At 34.5% G+C, this 25,022-nt stretch overlaps 1 protein-coding gene across 1 annotated transcript in view; it reads right to left on the bottom strand.

Moving 5' to 3' along the window:
• EYS (eyes shut homolog) overlaps window positions 1–25,022 on the bottom strand; it is a 1,472,707-nt gene that overhangs the window by 483,353 nt on the left and 964,332 nt on the right. Inside the window, 1 exon segment of the mRNA XM_044387239.3 lies at window positions 8,930–9,042. Within this exon segment, the coding sequence (XP_044243174.2) occupies window positions 8,930–9,042 (113 nt within the window).

The following is a 25,022-nucleotide window of genomic DNA, read 5'->3' on the forward strand; positions in this document are numbered from 1 at the left end:
GATTCTAGGGAGGACATATAACTTCTATTAAGGTTGAGACTGAAGCCAAGAGCAGATCTTTAAGAAATACCTAAAGTGGGAATGGTCAAGGGATTTTTAAGACCAAGGATAACTAATATTCAATGTTTCAGATTCTTGTATTGTTATGCTATTCTTTGAAATACCTGACCCCTTTTTCCTGACCCCAGCCCTCAAATTTTGGAAAAATTTAGGAAAAGGGACTATGCTAATCTTTTATTTGAGGAAGAACAAATGATAAACAAAAATTACAATGACAACAATAGTTACCTAGTAATAATAAGTGTGCATTTGACACCATTGAGAATATTTTTTTAAGTATATAATTGAATCATGAATCCCTTATAGCAACATTCTGTGGCCAGTATTACTAACATTATCACCATTTATAAATGAAGGAAGAATTCTCAGAGATAGTAAGTGGCACAACCACCATTCAATGCGTGGTTCCAGAGTTACTGTTCTTCCTTTTCTACTAGGTTGCTCTGAGCTGTAGAATCAGAGTGTAAGTAAAATCACGGTATCACTTCACTTGAAAAATGTAAGTAAAAAGAGTTTAACAAAAGCTAAACATTTAAACACAAGTTCCCTTGTGATCATGGGGAGGGCAGAAGTCACACATATATCAGACTCAAGTCATTTTCTGAGACATCAGGAAATTAGAATTCTACAAAACTGGTCACTCTATTGCTGATATATGAGGTGTGGCCAAACAATACATGCTATGTCCACAAACATGTAATTAATTACCTTAGATGTGTGTAAAGCTTAGATTGCTGAAGACTTCAATTATGCATTTATCAGTTTTATTCTGTGGTATCTTTAGACACAACTACCTAGGGAATTTATGTGTCTCTTCTTTTTGCCCACATTTATTAATAAATAAACTATACCCATATAGATTAGGGACATCTTGTCATACCCAAATCATAAGAATCCTGAAATATGTAATTAAGTCCACGATGGAATTCTAGAGAGGAAATATTTTTAAATATTGTGAAGTAGATTTAAGATATCAGAAATTTCAAAAAATATGAGATGACAGAAACGTTCAGGTATATTTAGATAAAATAACTATGCATTTTCTAAATTTTATTTACGATTAAGACCATTAGTATTAACTAGTTTGGATTTGAAGAGTTCAGAAATGAAAAACACCTATTTCTCTCTCTGGTGTGTGTGTGTGTGTGTATTTTTTATCCTAAATTTCCAAGACAAATACAAATTAAAAGCAAAAACAAACAAAAATATCTGACATATGAGAAACAAATAAAGCTGTCTGAGAAGATACACACATTTTTCAAGTATACAAGTACATCATCTCTATATTTTCCTTCATGTAGAACTGTAGAATTTGATTAAAATATAGCTAAAACATTTTCCATAGCATGACCTTATGAAGCAAAGTTTCCACTATACCCTTAATTTCAAATATGAAAGAATTAAAATACTTGACATGGTTGATCCATCATATTTAAAAAAATTTAATATATCTTCAGTGTAATAATGGTGAGAGTGGGCATCCTTGTCGTGTTCCTGATCTTAAGGGAAAAGCTTCCAGCTTTTCCCCATTGAGAATGATATTTACTGTAGGCTTTTCATAGATTGTTTTTATGAGATTGGGGAATGGACCCTCTATCCCTACACTCTGAAGGGTTTTAATCAGGAAAGGATGCTGTGTTTTGTCAAATGCTTTTTCTGCATCTATTGAGAGGATTGTATGATTTTTGGCTTTTCTTCTTGTTGATATAATCTATCACACTGATAGATTTGTGAATGTTGAACCACCCTTGCATCCCAGGGATGAATCCCACTTGGTCATGATGGATAATCCTTTTAATGTACTGTTGGATCCTATTAGCTAGGATCTTGTTGAGAATTGTCCACAATAGCTAAATCGTGGAAGGAGCCGAGATGCCCTTCAACAGATGACTGGATTAAGAAGATGTGGTCCATATATACAATGGAATATTACTCAACTATCAGAAAGAACGATTTCTCAACATTTGCTGCAACATGGACGACACTGGAGGAGATAATGCTAAGTGAAATAAGTCAAGCAGAGAAAAACAATTATCATATGGTTTCTCTCATCTATGGAACATAAGAACTTGGAAGATCGGTAGAAGAAAGGCATAAAGAAGGGGTGGGTAATCAGAAAGGGGAATGAAGCATGAAAGATTATGGACTCTGATAAAAACTGAGGGCTTCAGAGGGGAGGGGGGTGGGGGAATGGGACAGGCTGGTGATGGGTAGTAAGGAGTGCACGTATTGCATGGTGCACTGGGTGTTATACGCAACTAATGAATCATCGAACTTTACATCAAAAACTAGGGATGTACTGTATGGTGACTAACATAATATAATAACAAAATACGATTATAATAAAAAAAACCAACCACCCAAACAAAAATAATATATCTTCAATGCAAATCTACATATTTAAAAATTTTATTTACTTATTTGAGAGAGAGGGAAGAAAGAGAGAGAGCACAAGTGGGAGTAGGGGCACAGGGAGAGGGAGACGCAGACTTCTTGCTGAGCAGGGAACCTGATGTGAGGCTCGATTCCAGGACCTTGAGATCATGACCTGAGTGGAAGGCAGACGTGTAACCAACTGAGCCACCCAGATGCCCCTAATTTAATTTAATTTAATATAAATAGGCATCCCTATTTAAAGTAAAGTTTAAGAAATGGTGTTGGGAAAACTAGCTATCCAAATACAAAAGAATGAAATTGGACTCTTACCTGATGCTATAAATAAAAAACATTTTAAAATGGATTAAAAACTTATATGGAAGACCTGAAACTATAAAACTCCTAGAAGAAAACATAAGGAAAAGCTCTCTGACATTGGCCATGGCAATGATTTTTTTGGATGACACTGAAACCTCAGGCAAAAAAAGCAAAAAATACAAAAGTGGGACTACATTTAAAAAAATGCTTTTGCACAGCAAAAGAAACCATCAACAAAATGAAAATGCAACCTATGAACTAGTAGAAAATATCTATAAACTATATATCTGATAAGGGGTTAATATCCAAAATATCTAAGAAACTCACCTGACTCAATAGCAAAAAGACAAACAATCCAATTTAAAAAAGGCCAAAGGAATAGACTTTTTCCAAAGAAGATATACAAATGGCCAACAGATATATGAAAAGAAGCTCAATATCAGTGATCATCAGAAAAGCACAAATTTCAACCACAATGAGATATCACTTCATACACATTAGGATGGCTGTGAAAGAAAGGCAGGCAGAAAGAAAGAGAGAAAGAGAGAAAGGAAGGAAGGAAGGAAGGAAGGAAGGAAGGAAGGAAGGAAGGAAGGAAGGAAGGGGAGGGGGACAGAGGGAGGGAGGGAGAGGAAAAAGAAAATAAATCTTGGCAGGGATGTGAAGAAAAGGGGAGCCCTGTACACTGCTAGTATAGCTACTAATAGAACACTGTATGGAGTTCAAAAAACTAAAAATAGAATTACCAAATGATCCAGCAATCCTTTTTTTGGATATATACACAGAGGAAATGAGATCAGTAACTTGAAGAGATATCTGCACTTCTGTATTCATTGAAGCATTATTCACAGCAGCCAAGATACGGAAACAATCTAAGTGTCCATCAATAAATGAACAGATAAAGAAACTATGGTATATATGAATAACAGAATATTATTCAGCCTTAATCAAGAAGGAGATCTGTCATTTGCGACAACATGGATGAACCTAGAAGACATTATGCTAAGTGACATAAGCTACATGCAGAAAGAAAAAAATTGCATGATCTCGCTTATGTGAAATCTAAAAAAGTCAAAGACATAGAAGCAGAGAGTAGAATGGTGGTTACCTGGTTCGAGTAGGTGAAGGGTAATGGGGAGATGTTGGTTAAAGAGTATATAATTGAATTTATGTAGGACTAGAGTTATGTAATTTATATAGTTTAGAGATCTAATATATAATATGATGATCATAGTTAATAATACTGTATTAAATACTGGAAATTTGCTATGAGACTAGTTTCCAGGTGGTCACACCATAAGAACAAATAGTAACTACGTGAGGAGGTGGATATGTTAATTAGTTTGACTACAGTAGTCATTTCACTATGTATACGTATATTAAATCACAATATTGTACATTGTAGACATATACAATTTTTATAAGATACTTAAAAATAATAAAAATAGATTTTAAGGGTATAAATTAAATAAGATTTTTATTTTTTTTAGTTTTTTGAAGACTTATTTATTTAAGAGAGAGAGAGAAAGAGAAAGAGCACAAGAGAGTGAGTAAGCACAAGTAGGTGGCGGGCGGGGGGCGGGGGGCTCAGAGGGAGAAGGAGAAGCAGGCTCCCCACTGAGCAGGGAGCTGGATGCCAGGCTCAATCCCAGGACACTGGGATCATGACCTGAGCTGAAGGCAGATGCTTAACCAAATGAGCCACCCAGGGGCCCCAAATAGTAAGATTTTAAAAATATTATAAAGTTGACAGAATATTTCCTACAAGGTTCTAAGTGGACAATGACACATATAATGAAAGTCATAAGGAATGAACTCATAGAAGAAGATAATGGAAATGAAAAATGGAACCAAGTACAATAATGAGAGAAGTGAAGCAATAATACACAGTAGAAAAGAAATAATGTAAACACATATGAATACATCAACTGTCAACTCAGTTTTACTAGACTTTACGTCTTAAAAATGAAGAATACAGAAATAAAATATTTATTATTTTATTTATTTAATACTGTTGTTATTGTTGTTGGCTGTTACTGTATGGTCTATTATCACACAGCCTGGTAGATACTAACAAAATTTTCTGAAGGCAGGTCTCCTATGCTATTGTTCTTGTCAAGGGAATCAGCAACTTATGGCATAAATTAGCTGTCTGAAAAACATTACACTGAGCTGGCAGTCACAAAAGGTAGCCATGTCAAGGCATATTCAAAATAGAATTCCTACATCTGTGATAAATTTAGTTTAATGTAGAAAATCCTCTCTGCTTCAGTTTCAAATGTACAAATATAGAATAAATACCAAACTACAATTTCAGCTCTTGTCCATAATCTAGTCTTCACAGGTAAATGATAAGCATGTCTCCAGGAGGCCAAGAGTATGTCAATCCCATAGCACATTGTCATAGACAAGTATCTGAATGGCTAAAAATCTATCTGAGGGTTTTGGCGGGGGGGGGGGGGTATGGGCTAGCCCAGTGATGGGTATTAAGGAGGGCATGTATTGAATGGAGCACTGGGTGTTATATGCAAACAATGAATCATGGAACACTACATCAAAAACTAATGATGTACTGTATGGTCACTAACATATCATAATAAAAAAAATAAAAAATAAAGTATAAATTATAAAAATTATACAAAAAAAGAAAAATAAGGCAGTCATTAAAGCAAAGCTCAGAATAAGGTATAAAATGAACAAAAATCACTAGCAGTTAATTTTACAGGATTATTGAAGCTGGTTAGGTACTTTCAGCTTTTCTCTGGTGAAATTATAAAAATAAATCGTGTTTTATCGATTGTGCTTCTGGAAGAAACCTGTCTCTTGAGAAATGAAAAAAAAATAAAGGTACAAATATAAAAAAATCTAGAGAAAATTGTAATTTACCTCATTTCTCTTGTTTCATTTTATATTTAATTTGACTAAATTATTTGAATGAATAAAGTGATGAACTTTGGATTCCCATTTCTGGGTAATCAAATTTTGCTTTTACATTTTGCTTTGAAGATTCATATTATATACTTAAAAATGATAGTGGATGCTTATTTTGTAAAAAGAAAGAATAGCAGTGATGTATTACTAGAATGTTAAAACTTTATACCTTAGTCTTTGTGATTCATAAATGCACAGATATGTTGTCATGAAGTCTGACAATAAGTATATCTGCAAAAAATGTGAAACACTGCCACTCTTTTCATTTTTATTGTTTTAGTAAGTATAGATATTTTTCATAAAAGTATGTTATTCTATGTTATTTATATTAATATGTAATGAATTTATCTTGTAAAGGAGTTAAATAATTATATTTAAACTTCTTTAGTTTTCATTTCTAATATGGTAAATACTGATAAATATATTCCACATTAAAAAAGCTCTTTGCGGTCAACAACAGCATTCTTTTTAAGAGTGCAAAGACCAAAAAATTTGAGAATCACTCTGTAGAATAAATCTAAAAAAAATTCATAATAAAAATTTGTGGGAAGAAATAATCATAGTTGAATCACAAGATACTTCATACAGCAAAATTTTTAGCATCTACTATTTCAGGCCTTGAGGAAATAGCAGTGAAAGAGGTCTACAGAGTCCATGCCCATGAGGAGCACACATTATGGTGAAGAGAATCATAAAAGAAACCTATGGATAAATAAATAAATATATTCAAACAGTATCATCCCTCGTTATGAATAAAAAGAAATATGGAAATAAACAGTGAGTAGGAGACATAGGTGGGGGCTCATTTCATTTTGGGTCCTCTAGGAAGGCCTCTTGGATGAGGTCATAGTAAAGCTTCAGTCTAACTGCTGAAAAGAAGCCAGACTTGTGAATGAGGGCCATGGGAGAGGGAGAAGAGGGTTCTGGAAGAGGGACTAGAAGACGCAATTTTCTGGAGATGGTAGCAAATTTGGAAATGAAGGCCAACGTCACTGAGCTTTGAACAAAGAAGAGAGTCCAGTTTTATCTTTTTTACAACATTTTGAGGCAAGAGTTATTTTTCTGATTTCACAGGTAAGACTGAGGAATGGGGAACTTTTAAACCTTACCCGGTGTCATATAGCCAATTATTTGCAGAATGAGGCTTTGAAAACTGCATTCTAGACCAATTTAGTATAATGCCTCTCTTGAGAGAGGTGATCCTAAATGAAAAAAAAGTGATATTAGGGGTTGGTGAGAGAAGCAGAGTAAATGTTCAGAGAAATCTAATACTCCCTGCTTGCCCTAACCCTACTTACAAGCAAAATGCCTCTCAAATGTCTTCATCTGTGCTGGATAGTATAGGGAGGTATAATATCATTAGAAGCAGTAAGTCATGCACAGTGTTTAAAGAACCAATATCACAAAATGAAGGTCAAATTAATGGAGGTCAATAGAATAGGACTTCTACAGAAGAGAGACCAAGAAAAAGTTTACAATTGGCTTGCAGGTAGCTGAGGTTACATAGGAATTTTGGTTTTGTTTTTTATTCTTTTTTAAAAGATTTTATTTATTCATTGGACAGACAGAGAGAGAGAGAGAGAGAGAGAGAGCACACGTGTGCACAAGCAGGGGGAGTGGCAAAGGCAGAGGGAGAAGCAGGCTCCTTGCTGAACAGGGAGCCAGATGCAGGGCTGGATCCCAAGACCCTGAGACCATGACTGGAGCTGAAGGCAGACACCCAACTGACTGAGCCACCTAGGCACCTCAGTTTTATACTTATTCTTACAAACAAAAGTTAAGTGTGTCCTACTTTTATAAAATTAAAAAGAGAAAATTTATCAATTGCTACATTAGCAGATGATTATATAAATTATCGAAGGATTATATCCTTTTCGATGGATTTACTACTTAGTAACTGCGCATTATTCATTTAACTATCAGTCGCAAACTGATATTTAACAGAAAAGGTAGAGAGCAAAGAATCTGACAGTAAAATAATTGTTAGGAAATATTGCTAACTTCAAATCAATAAATAATGGAGCCAAACATTAAAAAATTAGAAATAAATGGTAAAAATATGAGGACTTTTGAGTATTTGATTTATATTAAAATTGTTGGAACCCATCTATTGTGTATAATGGAAGACATCAAGTTTTCATTTGAGTAGAAACAAAGCACAAACAAAATAAGCACCCTGTCTACCATTGTGTAATAGGTGCCACAAATATATTTTAAATGTGTAGCCTAAAGGTGAAACATTGGGGAATGAATGATCCTTTTACCTTCTAAAGTATTTCTTTAATTTCTTAATATACACCACCCCCTCAAACTGTGAAGAAAGCTGATTTGATGATTTTCAAATACGTAAAGTTCTCATAGCCTTTTGTGTTTTTTCCCCAAAGCACACTTCCTATTTATATATTCATTTTAATATTTCATCAATATCTTCTCTACTACACCATAAACTCCTTAAGGACAGTCACTGTGTGACTGTTTATTTCCCTTGGACCATAGTACATAGAAGGATTTCAATAATTCAGAATTTTTTGGTGAAATCAATCAACGTGTTTCTGCTGTTGACAGACTTTTATGCTGTCCTATGATCATACATCCTGCCATACCATGCCATCATCTCTAACCCGTGTGAACCCTTTCCAATGCACCATAAAGCTCCATAAACGATCCTTTTTTTCTTAACTGTCAGGAAAAAAATTTTTTTAACTAATTCATACCAATGGCATGTATGCCTAATATTGTGTCAAATGTGCCATCTCTCTACTTCACCTCCACCCCATCCACTACCACGTGTACAGATAGTTCTGTAGCCAGACACAGGTTATTTGAAAGGAATGCCACTGATAACGGAAATTCGAGCACAACCACAATTTTTTAAAGTGACATTTTTAAAGAAACGTTTTAGCACTCTGAACAATAACCCACATACATGACTGTCAGAAGGCTTATATTTGAAATACTTCGACAGATGATATTTTCTGATCAAGACTAACTGATCATTTGCTGGTAGACATGATATATTTTATGTAACACAAAACTGAAATGTATATGAATAAATGGTCCAACTTAATTGGGGTATAGCATAAATATTCTGTAGTCTGTAAAAAAAAATAAACTGTGTAAGTATGAAACAACATCGAAATGAAGGAAATGCAGTTTGGTCCTGATTAGATGATTTCAAATAGAAATGTTACCTTTTGGTGTGGTTATTCAAACAAGTATTTGAAAAACCATTAGTGGATTTTACCTGCAATTGTCCACAGGAATTTTTTTCACTGCCTTGGATGGGATGAAAGATTCCCAGTTATTGATTTCTATAACTTCTATGCAGCCAGTAAAATTCTCAACTGGTCCAGAAATCTGAGATGGAGGGAGAAAAAGAGGGAGAAGAAAGAGAGAATGTTTATATTATTTTCTTCAATATATTATTCTTGCTATAAACTGGTCAGAATATGCAAACAGGCTGCGGGGTTGATGTATTCAACATATTGGTAGAAAGTAATTCAATTCTTTTCATAAATATCATTCCAAAAATTAGTATAAAAGAATACTACCTTAGTCAAAAGTTACTTGGAATCTATAGATCTTATCACTGTATGAATCACTTATATATGAATGAAGAAAATTTTCATTAGTACAGTGAATTATAGCTGAAACATGGGAGAAAAGCTAATACCCTCATCCTCCACATCAATGGACTATACTTTTCCATCTTTTGCCTCTGTTCCTCACACTTTTTCTTTCAGACATTAGTTACCTTGCCCCATCCACAACTATCAAAGCATCAAGAAAAATGAAACATAGTAAACTATGAATATTTGTGACATCTTGCAGCCCTGACGGATTCTGCATGCCTCTGTGTTCAGTTGTGTGGCCTATCCTCCTTAGGAATAACTTGGGCAGAAACTAACAACTAGAAAGATTGCCAAAGGGCAAAAAACAAAAAAGAAAATAAGGACATTGGAAAGCATGCATTTTGATGAACAAATAAAACCTCTTAAAGATAAACAGATATATGACTTTTCACTTTATTCACTGTGAACATACAATACTATTCTATTAATTATATGTCTATGTAAGTTTACGTTTAAATGAAAAAGAATTTAATAAAAACTAAAAGGGGCACAGCTCAGAGTTCAATAGTTAGAAGCACTTATTTCAGGTTCTGTCTTCTGTTATGTTCTTGATATTGTTAAAAATTTTAGGCTAAAGTGGACCAAATTATGAACAGGATAACCACTGAAATTATACACTGAAGAATAAGTTGTCTACCTTGATTTCTGAATTAAAAATAAGCACTATTTGCATTTTCAAGACTTGGTTTCTCATTGAGTATGTAATATTACAGAGGACAGAAGGAAGAAAGTATTTGTGTTTAGAAATTTTAGGGTGGGTGAATTTATTTTATTTCATCTTTTAACTTAGAGTCTTAGTTTAAAAACCTTTAAATATTTTCTTCCTCTTTCTGATATAGGCACAAATGTACTACAAACCCTCTCAACAAGTAACACTCTGTCAAGTGTCAAAAACGACTGAACTAGAAAACAAGGCAATATTTCACACAGCAAGTTTACAAAGAAGTCTGTTCATTCCAAGGAAAACAGAAGTACTTGGCTCTTACATGTTGCAGAAGGGAAAATATTGATTTGTAATTGTTAGCTTAAAGTTTTATGGACTTTATTAATCTTTTTGTTTTTCAAATTTAGTTTATATTTTTATCACAGTTATACAGGAACCTAGTTTTTAAATTTAAAAAGTTTACGCATACCTCTCCTGAAACTTCAGAAATTTGTGAATTAGTATAGTTTATAATTAAAAAATTAAGAACTTAAATGGTCTTGGAAAAATGCTTTTGATAGTAATGATTATGAAAGTTATACTTAATATAGTTCAAAAACAGCAGCATAATGTGCATATTTAAATATTTTTCTCTGTTCATGAAGATCCTTATTATTTATGAGGATGAAAAATACGGAGAAAGCTATACCTTTTTAAATAAATACAAAGCTATGAAAAATGCTCTAGGGTGCCTGGGTGGCTCAGTCAAATGTCTGCTTTCGGCTCAGGTCATGATTCCAGGTCCCCGGATCCAGTCCCGCATCGGGCTCCCTGCTCCGCGGGGAATCTGCTTCTCCCTCTACCACCCCCCTGCCCCCGCTCATGATCTCTTTCTCTCATGTTCTCCCTCTCTCTCAAATAAATAAATAAAATTAAAAAAAAAAATAAAAATGCCCTAAAAGAAAATGCTCTAAAAGAAAAAGATTAATCTGTATTATACTTAATAGAATTCTATGATTCAAATCTCATTCACATATTATGGACTAAAAGACAAATATTAATTTATTCACCTCAGACTTTGTTAGCAAGAAAAAATTTCCACAGCCTTTAACTCTGAATGAATTCAAAATTCTTTCATTTCTTCTATATTAACAGATTTACAACTTTCCAGTTCTTTAATACATTAACTTCAGGCACTCTTGTTCAGGATGAGTTAACTGGTTCCCAAATTCTCATGTATGTCTTTCTCACTTTGAATATGGAAATTTCAGTTTGCAAAAAATAAGTCAAATTTGTACCCAGAAACAGTTACTCTGAATGGTAAACTCTAATCACAAGATTTTCAGATAATTTCTAGTGTTCGGAACTTTCCCCCCCTTGAATTTGATTAATTTATAATAATCTGGCTAGTTAGGTTTCTGGGACAGGATTTTTAAAAGTGAAAGGAAAACACAATATACATAATTGACATGACAAGTTACAATGTAACCATATGTTACAGACTCATTAAGGATGAGAAATCATGAAAAATCACCTATATGAGGTTATAGAAATGGTATTGTTGCATGTTATCTCCCTTTCAATGAGAAAAATTTTGTACTCACATATACTCCTGGCATTTCTCATATCTGGTTCTTATTTTTGTTCAAGACAAATAAGGAAATAATGACCTCCAGTTACTTCTAAACAATGTAAAATTGCCACCACACAGCTTCAAGAATATAATTTATAGTATTGAATAGTAATAATACCAGAGTTCTCATTTTTTACTTCAAATTTGTCTCAAAGTTATAAACATATCTTCAATAGATTTCATTTCTTTTCTACCTCTATAGTAACAGAAGAATATTTAATTCTATCTCTGGCATTTGATGGCCTTTACTCACATTCCTTTTCTAATTTTTTACTTAAATTCTAGTTAGTTAACATATAGTGTAATACTAGTTTCAGTAGATTTTCGTGATTCATCACTTACATATAACACCCAGTGCTCATCACAAGTGCCCTTCTTAATGCCCATCACCCATTTAGCCCATCCCCTGCCCATCTCCCTCCATCAACCTTCAGTTTTTCTCTATACTTAAGAGACTCATGGTTTGCTTCCCTCTCTTTTTTTTTCCTTCCCCTGTGTTCATCTGTTTTGTTTCTTAAATTCCACATATGAGTGAAATCATGGTATTTGTCTTTCTTTGACTGACTTATTCCACTTAGCATTAATACACTCTAACTGCCTCCATGTCTTTGATGGATATTGGGGCTCTTTCCATAATTTGCCTATTGTTGATAATGCTGCTATAACATTTGGGGTGCATGTGCCCCTTCAAATCAGCATTTTTGTATCTCTTGGGTAGATACTTAATAGTTCAATTGCTGGATCTAGGGTAGTTCTATTTTTAACTTTTTGAGGCACCTCCGTAGTGTTCTCCAGGGTGGCTGCACCAGTTTGCATTCCTGCCAACAGTGCAAGAGGATTCTTCTTTCTCTACATCCTCACCCTCTGTTGTTTCCTGGTTTGTTAATTTCAGCCATTCTGACAGGAGTGAGGTGGTATCTCATTGTGGTTTTGATTTGTATTTCCCTGATGATGAAAGATGTTGAGCATCTTTTCATTTGCCTTTTAGCCATCTGCATGTCTTTGGAAAAATGTCTATTCATGTCACCTGCCCACTTGTTAACTGGATTATTTGTTTTTTGGGGTGCTTTATAGATTTTGGATACTAACCCTTTATCAGATGTCATTTACAAATATCTTCTCCAATTCTGTAGGCTGCCTTTTAGTTCTGTTGATTGGTTCCTTTGCTGTGCAGAAGCTTTTTATCTTGAAGAAGACCCAACAGTTCATTTTTGCTTTTGTTTCCCTTGCCTACAGAGATGTGTCTAGTTAAGGAGTTGCTATGGCCAAGGTCAAAGAAGTTGCTGCCTGTGTTCTCTTCTAGGATTTTGATGGGTTCCCGTCTCACATTTAGGTCTTTCATCCATTTTGAATTTATTTTTATATATAGTGTAAGAAGGTGGTGCAGTTTCAACTTCTGTATGTCGCTGTCCAATTTTCCCAACACCATTTGTTGAAAAGACTATCTTTTTTCCATTGGATATTCTTTGCTGCTTTACTGCAGAGTACTTGACCATATAGTTGTGGGTCCATTTCTGGGTTTTCTATTCTGTTCCTTTGATCTATGTGTCTGTTTTTGTGCCAGTACCATACTGTCTTCATGACTACAGCTTTATAATATAGCTTGAAGTCTGGAACTGTAATGCCTACAGCTTTTTGTTTTTCAAGATTGCTTTGGCTACTCTATCGCTTTAAAGAGAGTTGAAGTCAATGAATTATCCATACTGAAAAAACAAATTTCTATAATAATATTCAATAGAAGTTACATCAAATTTACACAAAGAGTCTTCATGGCTATAGTTTAGACCACATATACAATATTCCAAATTTGTAAACAATTTTAAATAAAAATGTACCATCTTTTTTTTTTTTGAAACTTACATGCTTAAACATTTAACATCAATTTGGGTTGGCTTCCATACCTTGGTTATTGTAAATAATGCTGCAATAAACATACAGGTGAATGTATCTTTTCAAATTAGTGGTTTTGTTTCCTTTGGGTAAATACCCAGAAGTGGAATTACTGGATCACGTGGTATTCCTATTTTTAATTTTTTTGAGGAACTTCCACACTGTTTTCCACAGTGGTTGGTTGCACCAATTTACATTCCCACCAACAGTGCACAGAGGTTCCTTTTTCTTCACAGTCTTTTCAATACTTGTTTCTTCTGTTTTTGGTATCAGCCATTCTGACTGGTATAAGGTAATATTTCACTGTGGTTTTGATTTGCATTTCTCTAATGATTAGTGATACTGAGCATCTTTTCATGTACCTGTTGGCCATCTGTATGTCTTCTTTGGAAAATGTCTATTCAGTTCCTCTGCCCATTTTCTAATTGGATCATTGGCGGTTTTTTGGTATTAAGTTCTTTATATATTTTGAGTATTAACTTTTTATTGGATATATCATTTCTACATGCCTTCTCCCATTCAGAAGGTTGCCTTTTTGTTTTGTTGATGGTTTCCTTCACTGTGCAAAACCTTTCTTTTTTCGTGTATTCCCAATAGTTTGTTTTTTGCTTTTGTTTCCCTTGCCTCAGGAGATGTATCTAGAAAAAAATGTTACTAAGATAGATCTCTAAGAGATTATTGTCTATTTCTTAAAGAAATTTTATGGTTGCAGGTCTCACATATAGGTCCATTTTGAGTTTATTTTTCTCTATGGTGTAAGAAAGTGGTAAAGTTTCATTTTTTGGCATATAGCTGTCCAGTATTCCCAGCACCATTTATTGAAGAAACTCTTTTTCCATTGTACATTCTTGCCTCTTTTGTCATAGATCAGTTGATCATATAAGCATGGATTTATATCTGGGCTGTCTATCCTGTTCCATCAATCTGTCTTTGTGCCCATGTCATACCATTTTTTTAGTATAGCTTTGTGGTATATCTTGAAATCTGAGACTGTGATACCTCCAGATTTGTTCTCTTTTGTCACGTTTGCATTGGCTATTCAGGGTCTTTGTGATTTCATACAAATTTTAGAATTACTTGTTCTAGTTCTGTAAAAAATAAAAATAATATTGGTATTTTGTGTATTTTGGTAAGAACTGCCTTGAATCTGTATACGGCTTTGGGTAGTATGCACATTTTAACAATATTAATTCTTCCAATCCATAAGCATAATATATGGTTAAATTTGTGTTATCTTTAATTTCTTTCATTGATGTTTCATAGTTTTCAGAGTACAAGTCTTTCATCTCCTTGGTTAAATTTTTTCCTAGGTATTTTATTCTTTGTGGTGCAACTGTAAATGAGATTGAATTCTTGATTTCTCTTCCTGCTACTTCATTATTAGTATATTATCTTTTATGCAACCTTTTTAAACTGAATCTCAGTATTGCTTCCTTTTTATTGGCTTAGTGTTCATGTTCTTATCATCCCCAAACTCTTCACCAGAAATATAAATCCCTCCTCAATAATTAAAATACTATGAATACTTATTAATTTGATTTCTGTTGTAATTTGAATTTTCACAATCTCTTCACTGTCACATTTGAAAATTACTGTACTGTCCTGTAATGAATCCATCCACTCTTGCCTGGTTGTCATGTTATTCAGACTTAATTCACTCCTTTTTTTTGGCATATTAATTGATATTATAATCAAATTTCATCAGTGTCTGCTTCAAATGGACAGAAGCAACTGAAAGCTCTAAAGCAAAACAGGGCTGATATAATGAAGTCCTATACCTGATAATGGCTAAAAAAGTAGAAAGGGGGTGAAGATATTATGGTGACTTTGATGAATTACATGTGGGGCATAGAGAAGAAAGGAGGGAAACAAAGAAGTAGAAAATTCAATGCTATGGACACTTGTTAAATTCCTACTAAGTATTTATTGGTTTCTCAAAAATCATTCCAAAGCTAAGTACTTTGAAAAATAGTCAAGAAAAGATGGAAGTTGTTAAAGATTACCTATTTTGAACACATAACTGAACTGAGATATTAACAGGCCATGTTTCAGATGTTTAGCTGTTATCAGTATAAACACAAATTAGATGACAGTTGTGTACTGTGTATAATGCCAACTGATACATGAGTCTAAATATCCCAAATGTGGGACTTGAGCAACATAATGACAAAACTGCTACATAAAAACAGGAATTTTTCAGTCTACAAATTTAGTAACATCTCTACCAACTTTATTGTAATATATTCATTAAATTACGTACACTTCATAAAGATTATGGAATTCATGTGGATATAGTCTCTATGTAGAAGGAAACAGAAATCTGGTTAATTTCCCAGATGAGAATAAAATTTATATATTGATTCAGCAAATACTTAGCAAGTATATACTGTTGTAGTAAGCACAGGGTCACCATACATGTTTATACAAATTTTACGCCATCAAAAAACTTAGCTTATAGAGTAGAGTAGAGCCTGATATTTAATCCACGTTTTTCCCCCTCCAAGCTATCTTCCCAGAAATATCTGCTTTAAAAAATCTGTCTAATTCAAACAAAGTCACCATAGAGTCTAGCAACTGTGGGGCTAGGCACTGTTGAAATATAATGTCAGTAAAGAGTAGATACAATTCAGTAAAACATGGGAAGAGCACAACAGAGTTTGATTTCTGATAATGATATGAGTAACTGGGTGGAGATCAAACCTCTTATGAAAACAAGGAGAGTAAAATTTACATAAAAATCAGTTAGCAAACAATAAAGAGCAACTAAGCAGCAAAGATTTAAGATGCCAATGTCTGAGAGAGAAGGGAAGAACAAAATGTTAGTCTTGACATTCACTATTCCATTTTGCCTTGAAGTACTTGTAAATTTACAAGTGGCAGATGAGACTTGGGAAAGCTGAGCAAGGGTTTCTAAAAATCTTTTTGGGCTAAGAGCAAAATACTGAAAATCAAGAGCAAACAATCATTCTTAGAACACTGAACATGTGTTTCTAAATTCTACAGGGTTTTAGAGCCAACTGGGTTTTAGAGCTGCCTAGAGTTTAATCGGGTGGACATTTTCATCAGTGGGGTTGATTGCCACTTCTTCACTACAGAAACCGGCAGAGACTGCCCCTGTATAATGACATTAGAAAAAATGAGCACAATTTCAACCGTTTTTTCTCCAGTTTATTCTTTCTCTCAGCAAGGCCAGACATGCTCTGTCCCACAAACTAGAATCTCTACAGTACCGACTCTATTCCTAACCATTAACACACATCACTTTAATACAGCTATCTGTATGTTGAGGGATTTGCCATGGATTTTTTTTCTTTTTTTACTACAACAGCTTTATTGAGATATAATTCACATATCATAAAATTTACCCATTTACTACAACAGCTTTATTGAGATATAATTCACATATCATAAAATTCCATGGTTTTAGTATATTCTGAACTGTTCAACCATTACCACAATCATTACCGTAACCAAATAGAATACATTTATCACTCAAAAAAACCCCACCTATTCAATAGTAGGAAACCACTAATCTACTTTCTATCTACAGATTTGCCTATTATGGACATTTCTTAAAAACAGGAACATATAGTATGTGGTCTTTTGTGATTGGCTTCTTTCATTTAGAATAATGTTTTTAAGGTTCCTCCATGCTGTAGTATGTATCAGTACTTCATTCTTTTCATTGCTGAATGATATTCCATGGTATGGATATATCATGTTTTGTTCATCCATCCACTGTTTAATAGCCTTTTGGACTGTTTCAGTTTTTTTTTTTGCTATTATGAATACTTGTGTGTTTTATGTGGACACATGCTTTTATTTCTCTTGGTCATATGACTAATCCTATAGAATTTCCCTGTGTGTTTGTGTGATTATTTAGGTGTTTCCTACTATATATAGCTGCTTCAGTATAAATCCTGGGGAGGGAGTTAGTAGCCAGGAGCTAATTTCCATGATGGAAATAATGCATCAAGATTACTCTTGGGGTGCCTGGGTGGCTCAGTGGTTTAAGCATCTGCCTTCGGTTCAGGTCATGATCTCAGGGTCCTGGGATCAAGACCCATGTCAGTCTCCCTGCTCAGTGGAGGGAGCTCAGCCTGCTTCTCCCTCTCCCTCTGCAGTTCCCCCTGTTTGTTCTCTCTCTCTCTCTGTCAAATAAAAAATAAAATCTTTAAAAAGAAAAAAGATTACTCTTAATTGGAAACAATCTAAATGTCCATCTATAGAAGTCTGCTCAAGTAAACTGCTGTACCACCCCCAGTTTGTGAAAAGTAGGTAGGAATACCTCCATATACTACTAGGGAATGTCCTGTGGATGCTATGGTATCTACCCATATCTCCCTTTAGGACTGAAGGATTTCTCTCCTCTTCCCACTGCTTGGGGTACTGCTACTGGCAGACAGACTTTGCCTTTCAGCATTCTTTGGGAATTACTTTAGTCCAGGGGTATAGCCTCACCCAAGTTTTCTCCTCTTTCCTGTGGGAGTGTGCATCAAATGACTGGTCAACAAGGGACTGTAAGAGCCCAGACGCCTCACCTCAACATGTGACAACTCTGAATGGTCAGTCCAGTTCCAACTTGACAGGGGTTTTGCAAAAGCCCATACTGAGACTGCATCTCATTCCAACACTTCCTCCTGCCCAATCTTACTTCCTTCCTTTCCCTTCCCTAGATAGTAGTCCCAATAGAACTCTCTAAACGACTTCTACATTAACTTCCATCTCAGAGTGTGCTTTCCAGAGAATACAACTTGCAATTCAGTGATCACCAGATACACTGCTAGGTAGAAAATGTGAAGCAAAAAAAAGTATATACACATGCTGTTATTTAATAATGGAAGAATATGAATTTATGTATTTGTATGTTATTTGTTAATATTTAATAATAAATAAGTAAACCATAAAATATGAGGAAGAGGAAATGAATAGGACAGAGGTGATAGCAATGGAAACTAGATTTCTTAAATATATCTTCAGATACGGCTTTGAATTTGAAACCATGTAAATGTATTTTATAATTATAAAATAAAATAAAGATTTAAATAGCAATTCTTAAAACTCAGGAGTAAAATGAAATAAATGATCCTCTAACTGTGTCTCTATTTGGTGGTATAAGAACACATAAAATAACTACTTTGATGACTTTAAAACACGGTACTTTGAAGATATATCTTCAGTGGAATCTTAAGGACAGAAAGAACCAAAAGTATTAAACTGTAATGTAAGTTAGTAGTAGTGACACAAAATTATTCTATTAGATGTGTGTCAGTTGCAGGATATATCAAATGTATATGATGACAGTGTTGCGCATGTTTGGAGCAAGATGAACTAAAAACCATATACTACAGTTGCCAATTTTGATTGCAAGTATAATTATATAAGAAATTATGTAAGAAACCATGGAAACTCTACAGTACAAATAATTTAGTTTCTTCAACGAAATTTTGCTCAAAAAATAAAATTGACAGGAATATTTTATACATAAAATGATATTGGAGAGGCATATTGACCAATCACATTATATGGATGCTATTTGGTTTAATTTATTTAGTTTGATTTAAACAAACTGTTTTTTAAAGAAGGTTATAAAACAGGAAAATGTGAAAACTAATAATATATGATAGTAAAAAATTATTACTTTTTAAAGGTGATAATGCAATTATATTTTTGGAGATTATTTAGCTTACAGAAATACAGACAGAAATATTTACAAATGGCTCAGTTAGTTTCGTGTCTGTCTTAGGCTCAGGTTATGATCCCAGGGTCCTGGAATTGGGATAGAGTCCCATGCCTGGTTCCCTGCTCAGTGGGGAGCCTGCTTCTCCCTCTCCCTCTGCCCATCCTCCCTGCTCATCTCTCTCTCTCTCTCAAATAAATAAATAAAATCTTAAAAAAAAAAAAAGTCATCTTAAAAAAAATGTTCTGATGTCTGAGATAAGCTTCCAAAACACCATTCATATGTTGAAACCAAATCCCCAATGTGGAGGTATTTGGAGGTGGGGCCCCTGGGAAGTGATTAGGTCATGAGGGTGGTGATCTCATAAATAGTATTAATGACCTTATAAAAGAGGCCCTAGAAATATCCCTCAACCCTTCCACTAGGTAAAGACAAAAGATGATGTCCATCTATGGACCAGGAAGTGGGTCCTCACCAGACATCAAAGTGCCAGAACCTTGATCTAGACTTCCCAATCTTGCAATATATTTTTTTTTTTTTTAAGATTTTATTTATTTATGTGACAGAGAGCCAGCGAGAGAGGGAACACAGCAGAGGAGTGGGAGAGGAAGAAGCAGGCTCCCAGCGGAGGAGTCTGACGTGGGACTCGATCCCAGAACGCCGGGATCATGCCCTGAGCCAAAAGCAGACGCTTAACGACTGCGCTACCCAGGCGCCCTGCAATATATTTTCTTATGACCATAAATTTGGCACCAGTACAAGTTGAAACTTAGTTAGGTACCAATTTTGTCAATTCCCCCTTAACTTTACAATGGAAAACTATTTATTAAAAGTAATAACCTCATGAAAGCTCAACCATAATTTAAGATATGGGAAATAAGTTATCATTTTCTTCCAGTCTGAATAATTAGGAAAATGCCAACTTAAACAGAAATTTGATCTATAATATTGTTCAACATTAGATAAGAGTTAATGATTCTATAAAATAAATAATTAGAATCATGTTAGAAATAAAGTAAATCTTTTCCTTCAAATTCAAGGTTTTCTTCTGATTTTTTAATGAAAATAAGTGTTATTTAAGTCTTTCAAGTTTTTTTTCAATTTTAAAATCAAAAGGTGAGGAAATTCTTCAAAAAACCTTAAATTAAATTTGCGACTCACTGATGCCCTATTTGACAGTTGAAGGATTCCTGAAAAAAGAAAGCTTTATGTACTGTTAAAGTAGAATATTGGAAAAGGCAGATACTGTCTCTGCCTTGAATTACAAAAGTAAAGTATGTAGTTTTTCTACCATTTGCAATGGTTACTTGAAGAAGTCAGCAATAAAAATTCAAGTTTAAGTCAAATGTTGCAGTTTTGCTGTTGTTTTGCTAGTCATAGCTCACTAAATACAAAATGTATTTGAAAATAAGGGAGATTCCACTGTGTTGACACCAGTAACCAACTACCTTCTAGTGTTCCTGTGACTTTAGACTCTCAATCAAGCTTGTCAGAAAAGAAATCAATTTGGCAATTTTGCAGAACTGTCTCCATATGGAGTCTAATAATGATAACACTTTGTCCTACATAATATTCTTCAGGTCATGGTATTATGTTAGATCCCCATCTCTAATGTCAGCATATAGGTTGAATACATTTCAGAAGAAGAAGTATTTTATAGATTTTACAGTCTGAAAACAATGTAAATGCTCTAAGAACTACAGTAAGCTTATGGCAAGTTCTTGCTTAAGAGAAATTTATTCCATCAAATTCCAACTTTAAAATTCATGAAACAATTCACAAGCATGCCTCTACATTCCAGAATTTATAGAAATGCCCTGTTACCCACTGTCCAGCTGTTGCAAATAATTTTGATAGCTTTCTCCAGACTTCAAGAGCCTAAGAATCAGGCATATGAATCTGGGCACAATAGGCTGATCTTACCCCCACTCTGCTCTGGTATATCACATACTGCTTACACTGTTTGTCTCTCAAGTTTTTTGTCATTCTCTGAAGTGACAGAATGGAGGAGAGAAGGATAAGTTGAAAGCACTCACATTTATTCTGAGAACAGACTACATCCTCAAACACTGTTTGTCTGTATATGGGATAATCCAGTGCGCTGAAACCCAGTAATTCAAAGTTTTCCACATAGTAACAAACTGAGTTGAATGAAGATTAATCAAGTTATATGAAAATCCACAAGGATTTTAAGATAACCAACCAACCAACAAACCACCACCAACAACAACAAAAACAGAACTAAGTGAATATTTTGTTTTTAAATTTTAGTTTATGTAAGTTTTGTTTTCAGTTATTCTGTACATTTACTTGTGGCAAAAATAGAAAAAAATATTCTAACAGAGGTCAGACTGAACAAAGTAGAATTCATAGATTCTAGATTTTCTTTTTCTTTTTTATCACACATTTACCTATCTTTTATCTTTATCTGTAGTATATCTATATCCATCACTGTAACCACCTACAGACAGTTAACAGATAACATACATTTATCACCTGTCTCTATTGTTAGCCCTTTTAAGGATACCTGAGGCAGAAAATTCTATTTAATTCAAAGTATATAAATATATAAAAATTTTTAAAAAGTTATTTGTTTCAATGGACTCTGCAGTCAGCAAATCCATAAATAATTTATCTGATGATTAAGGATTTCTAGAGGAGAAAAAGCTCTGATTTTTCCTTCTGAAAAATGATATCAAATGTTTTTAGTAGAAAAATATATTTTCATTCCTATCCCTTTCTACTGGACCATCCCAATTTGCATGTAAATATGCTTCAATATTGTCTACCCTAAAGTACTATTCTTCCCCAGTCCCTCTTGCCTCTTTAGTAACCATCATGGTAGTTTCCAGCATAGGTGTTAATTCTATCTCCTCTACTTTCTGCATTATCATAAACAAATTTAATATTAAGTATATTGGTTTCTTTACCTATAAAATGAGAATAAAAATAGTAATACCTATATCCTATGGTTATTGTGGGATTTTAAAAGTTAATACACGTAAAATATTTTAAAACAATACTTGGACCTTAAGTGTTCAATACATGTTAGCTAGTATCATTATCATGCATGCACTTAAAAACCAATTTTGAGAGAGTGTGTTCTCCTATCTTTATTGTTTTCCAGCGTTGCTTCTCTCCCCACTACTCCATGCAACCATTTTCTGAGTCACCAGTGTTGTGAATTCAAATGAATGCTTGTCTTTTCTTCTTATCTTGTATCTTTCTCAGTGTTTGCACATAGAAAGTCCTTAATATGTTGACTGAGTGATTGGATGCATGATTTAATTACTTTAAGTAAGATGGTAAAACAAAATCAACACAAACATACTTGTTATGGTGTGATTGTATGTGTCCCTCCAAAATTCATATGTTGAAATCCTAATGCCTAATGATGGTATTAAGAGACGGAGCCTTTGGAAAGTGTTGAGGTCATTACAGTGAGGCCCTCATGAAGAGGATTAGTGCCCTTAAAAAGAGAGATCCTATCGAAATCTCCAGCTCCTTTAGCCATGTGAGGATACAATAAGAAGTCTGTGTCCCAGAAGAGAACCCTCACCTGATCAGGCTGGTACCCTGATCTCAGATTTCCAGTTTCCAGAACTGTGAAAAATGTATTTATTACTCTTATAAGTTACTCACTCTGTGTTCTTTTGCTTTAGCAGCTGGGATGGAAAATCGGTGCCCAGAAGTGAAGGTGCTGCTGTAACAAACACCTAAAACTGTGGAAGTGGCTTTGAACTGGGTAAAGGATAGAGGCCAGAAGAGTTTTGAGGTTTATGCTAGCAAAAGCATACACACTGCCATGAATGAAGTATTAAAAAGCAGGTCTGGTGAGGATTCAGAAAAAGAAGGCTGTAGAGAGCGTTTTAGTCCTGTTAGAGAATATCTAAGTGGTGGTGAATGGTATATCAGTAAAAATATGGATGTTAAAGACCATTCTAATAAAGTCTCAGATGGAAATGAGGAGCATGTTATTGAATGATGGAGGAAAGGCCATTTTTGTTACAAGGCAGCAAAGAATTTGGCTGAATTGTGTTTGTGTCCTAGTGTTTCATGGAACATAGGACTTGGGAGTGATGAAATTGAGTATTTGGCTGAAGTTTTTTCTTTTTCTCTTTATAATCTTAACTAATAAAAATTATATATATTTAGCATGTGCAACATGATGATTTCACTACATATACACAGAGAAATGATTACTACAGTCAAGCTAATCAACATAGCTCATAGCAAAGGTGAAATCATTTCTAAGCAAAGTGTTGAAGGTTGGCAGCTTGGCTTCTCTTGAATGCCAATAGCAAAATGAGAGAAGAAAGAAATTACTTAAAGATGGAATTGTTAATCAGAAGATAAGAACTTAGCAATTTGAAAGATTCTCAGCCTACCCACATATAAAAAGTAAGAAAGTGTTCTGAAAAGAACACCAATGGTGTGTGACCAAGGTAAGATTAGTATGAGTATGAACCAAAATGTATTTAGCCACTCCATCAGAGAAAGAGCCAATTTGAACTGAAGGGGAAGGAGACTGAAAGAAATGAAGAAAAGTGTTGGGACTTCTTAGATTTTACAGGATGGGACACGGAGCGATTATGGACTTAGCACATGTGATATTCTTAAGACAAGGAGAGAAGGACCCCGAATTCAGAGATTATCAAGGCTGCCTCCTCAGGTTCAAAAGGGAGGCTACCCCTGGGTTTCACCAGACTAGATGACCCCTGACCAGAGCCATAGGGGTAGTGCTGCACAAAGTATTGGGCATGGACCACTGCCCAGCAAAGCATGGAATATGCTACCCTCACCTAGATTTCAAACGATGGAGCCTCCTGAAGCCATCAACCTGCAACTGCAGACTGGTAAAGCACCTGCCTAGAAAAATTAGTCAGGCAACTCCAACCCTTGAAAGCTGTCACATGGGCTGTGCTCAGCAGTCATGAAGGCAGAGATGCTCCAGTAGGTCTTAAGGTTTTGAACTTGCTCTGAATCTGTTACTCTTCTTTTCCTTTTCTATTTCTCCCTTTTGGAATGGAAAATATCTATCCTATGTCTGTCCCACCATTGCATTTTGGAAGAACATTTTATATTAGATTTCACAGGTTCACAGCTGGAGAGCAATTTGCCTCAGGATGAATTGTCTCACCCATATCTGATTTGTATGATATTTAGATGAGACTTTGGACTTAGACCTTTGGTTGATGCTGAAATGAGTGAAGATTTTTAGGGCTATTGAGGTGGAATGAATATATTTTGCATGCAAGAAGGACATGAATTTGGGGAGGGGGCAGAGTAGAATGCTATGGTCTGAATGTTTGTGTCCCTCCAAAATTCATATGTTGAAATTCTTATGCCAAATGTGATGGTATCAGGAGGTAGGACCTTTGGGAGTTGCTACCCCTCCTTTGGGAGGACCTCGCCCGCATGAATGGGAGTAGTGCTCGTATAAAAAAACACAAAAAACAAAAAACAAAAAACCCACAGAGTTCTCTAGCCACTACTGCTATGTGAAAATATGAATAGAAGTCTGGCCCAGAAGAAGGCTTTCATCTGACCACACTAGCACCCTGATCTCAAACTTCCAGTCTCCAGAATTGTGAGAAATAAATTTCTGTTTATAAGCTGCCTAGTTTGTGGGATTTTGTTATAGCAGCTCAAATAGACTAATGCATTTGTTTGCTCATTTTTAAGACCCTGTTCCTTTATTTGGAGAGAAGAAAAAGGAATGGATCATAAGTATTTCAAGAACAATTTTTTTTTGTTCTTTAAGAAAGTAGAATTTTATTATTTATTTTATAATTTTCTTTCCTCCAACCTTCTCTCCTTACCCAACTCCCTCCAAAGTTGTTAATTTCCACAAATTAC

The sequence above is a fragment of the Ursus arctos genome, unplaced genomic scaffold (genome assembly GCF_023065955.2).
Source record: "Ursus arctos isolate Adak ecotype North America unplaced genomic scaffold, UrsArc2.0 scaffold_29, whole genome shotgun sequence".
Classification (NCBI taxonomy): Eukaryota; Metazoa; Chordata; class Mammalia; order Carnivora; family Ursidae; genus Ursus; species Ursus arctos.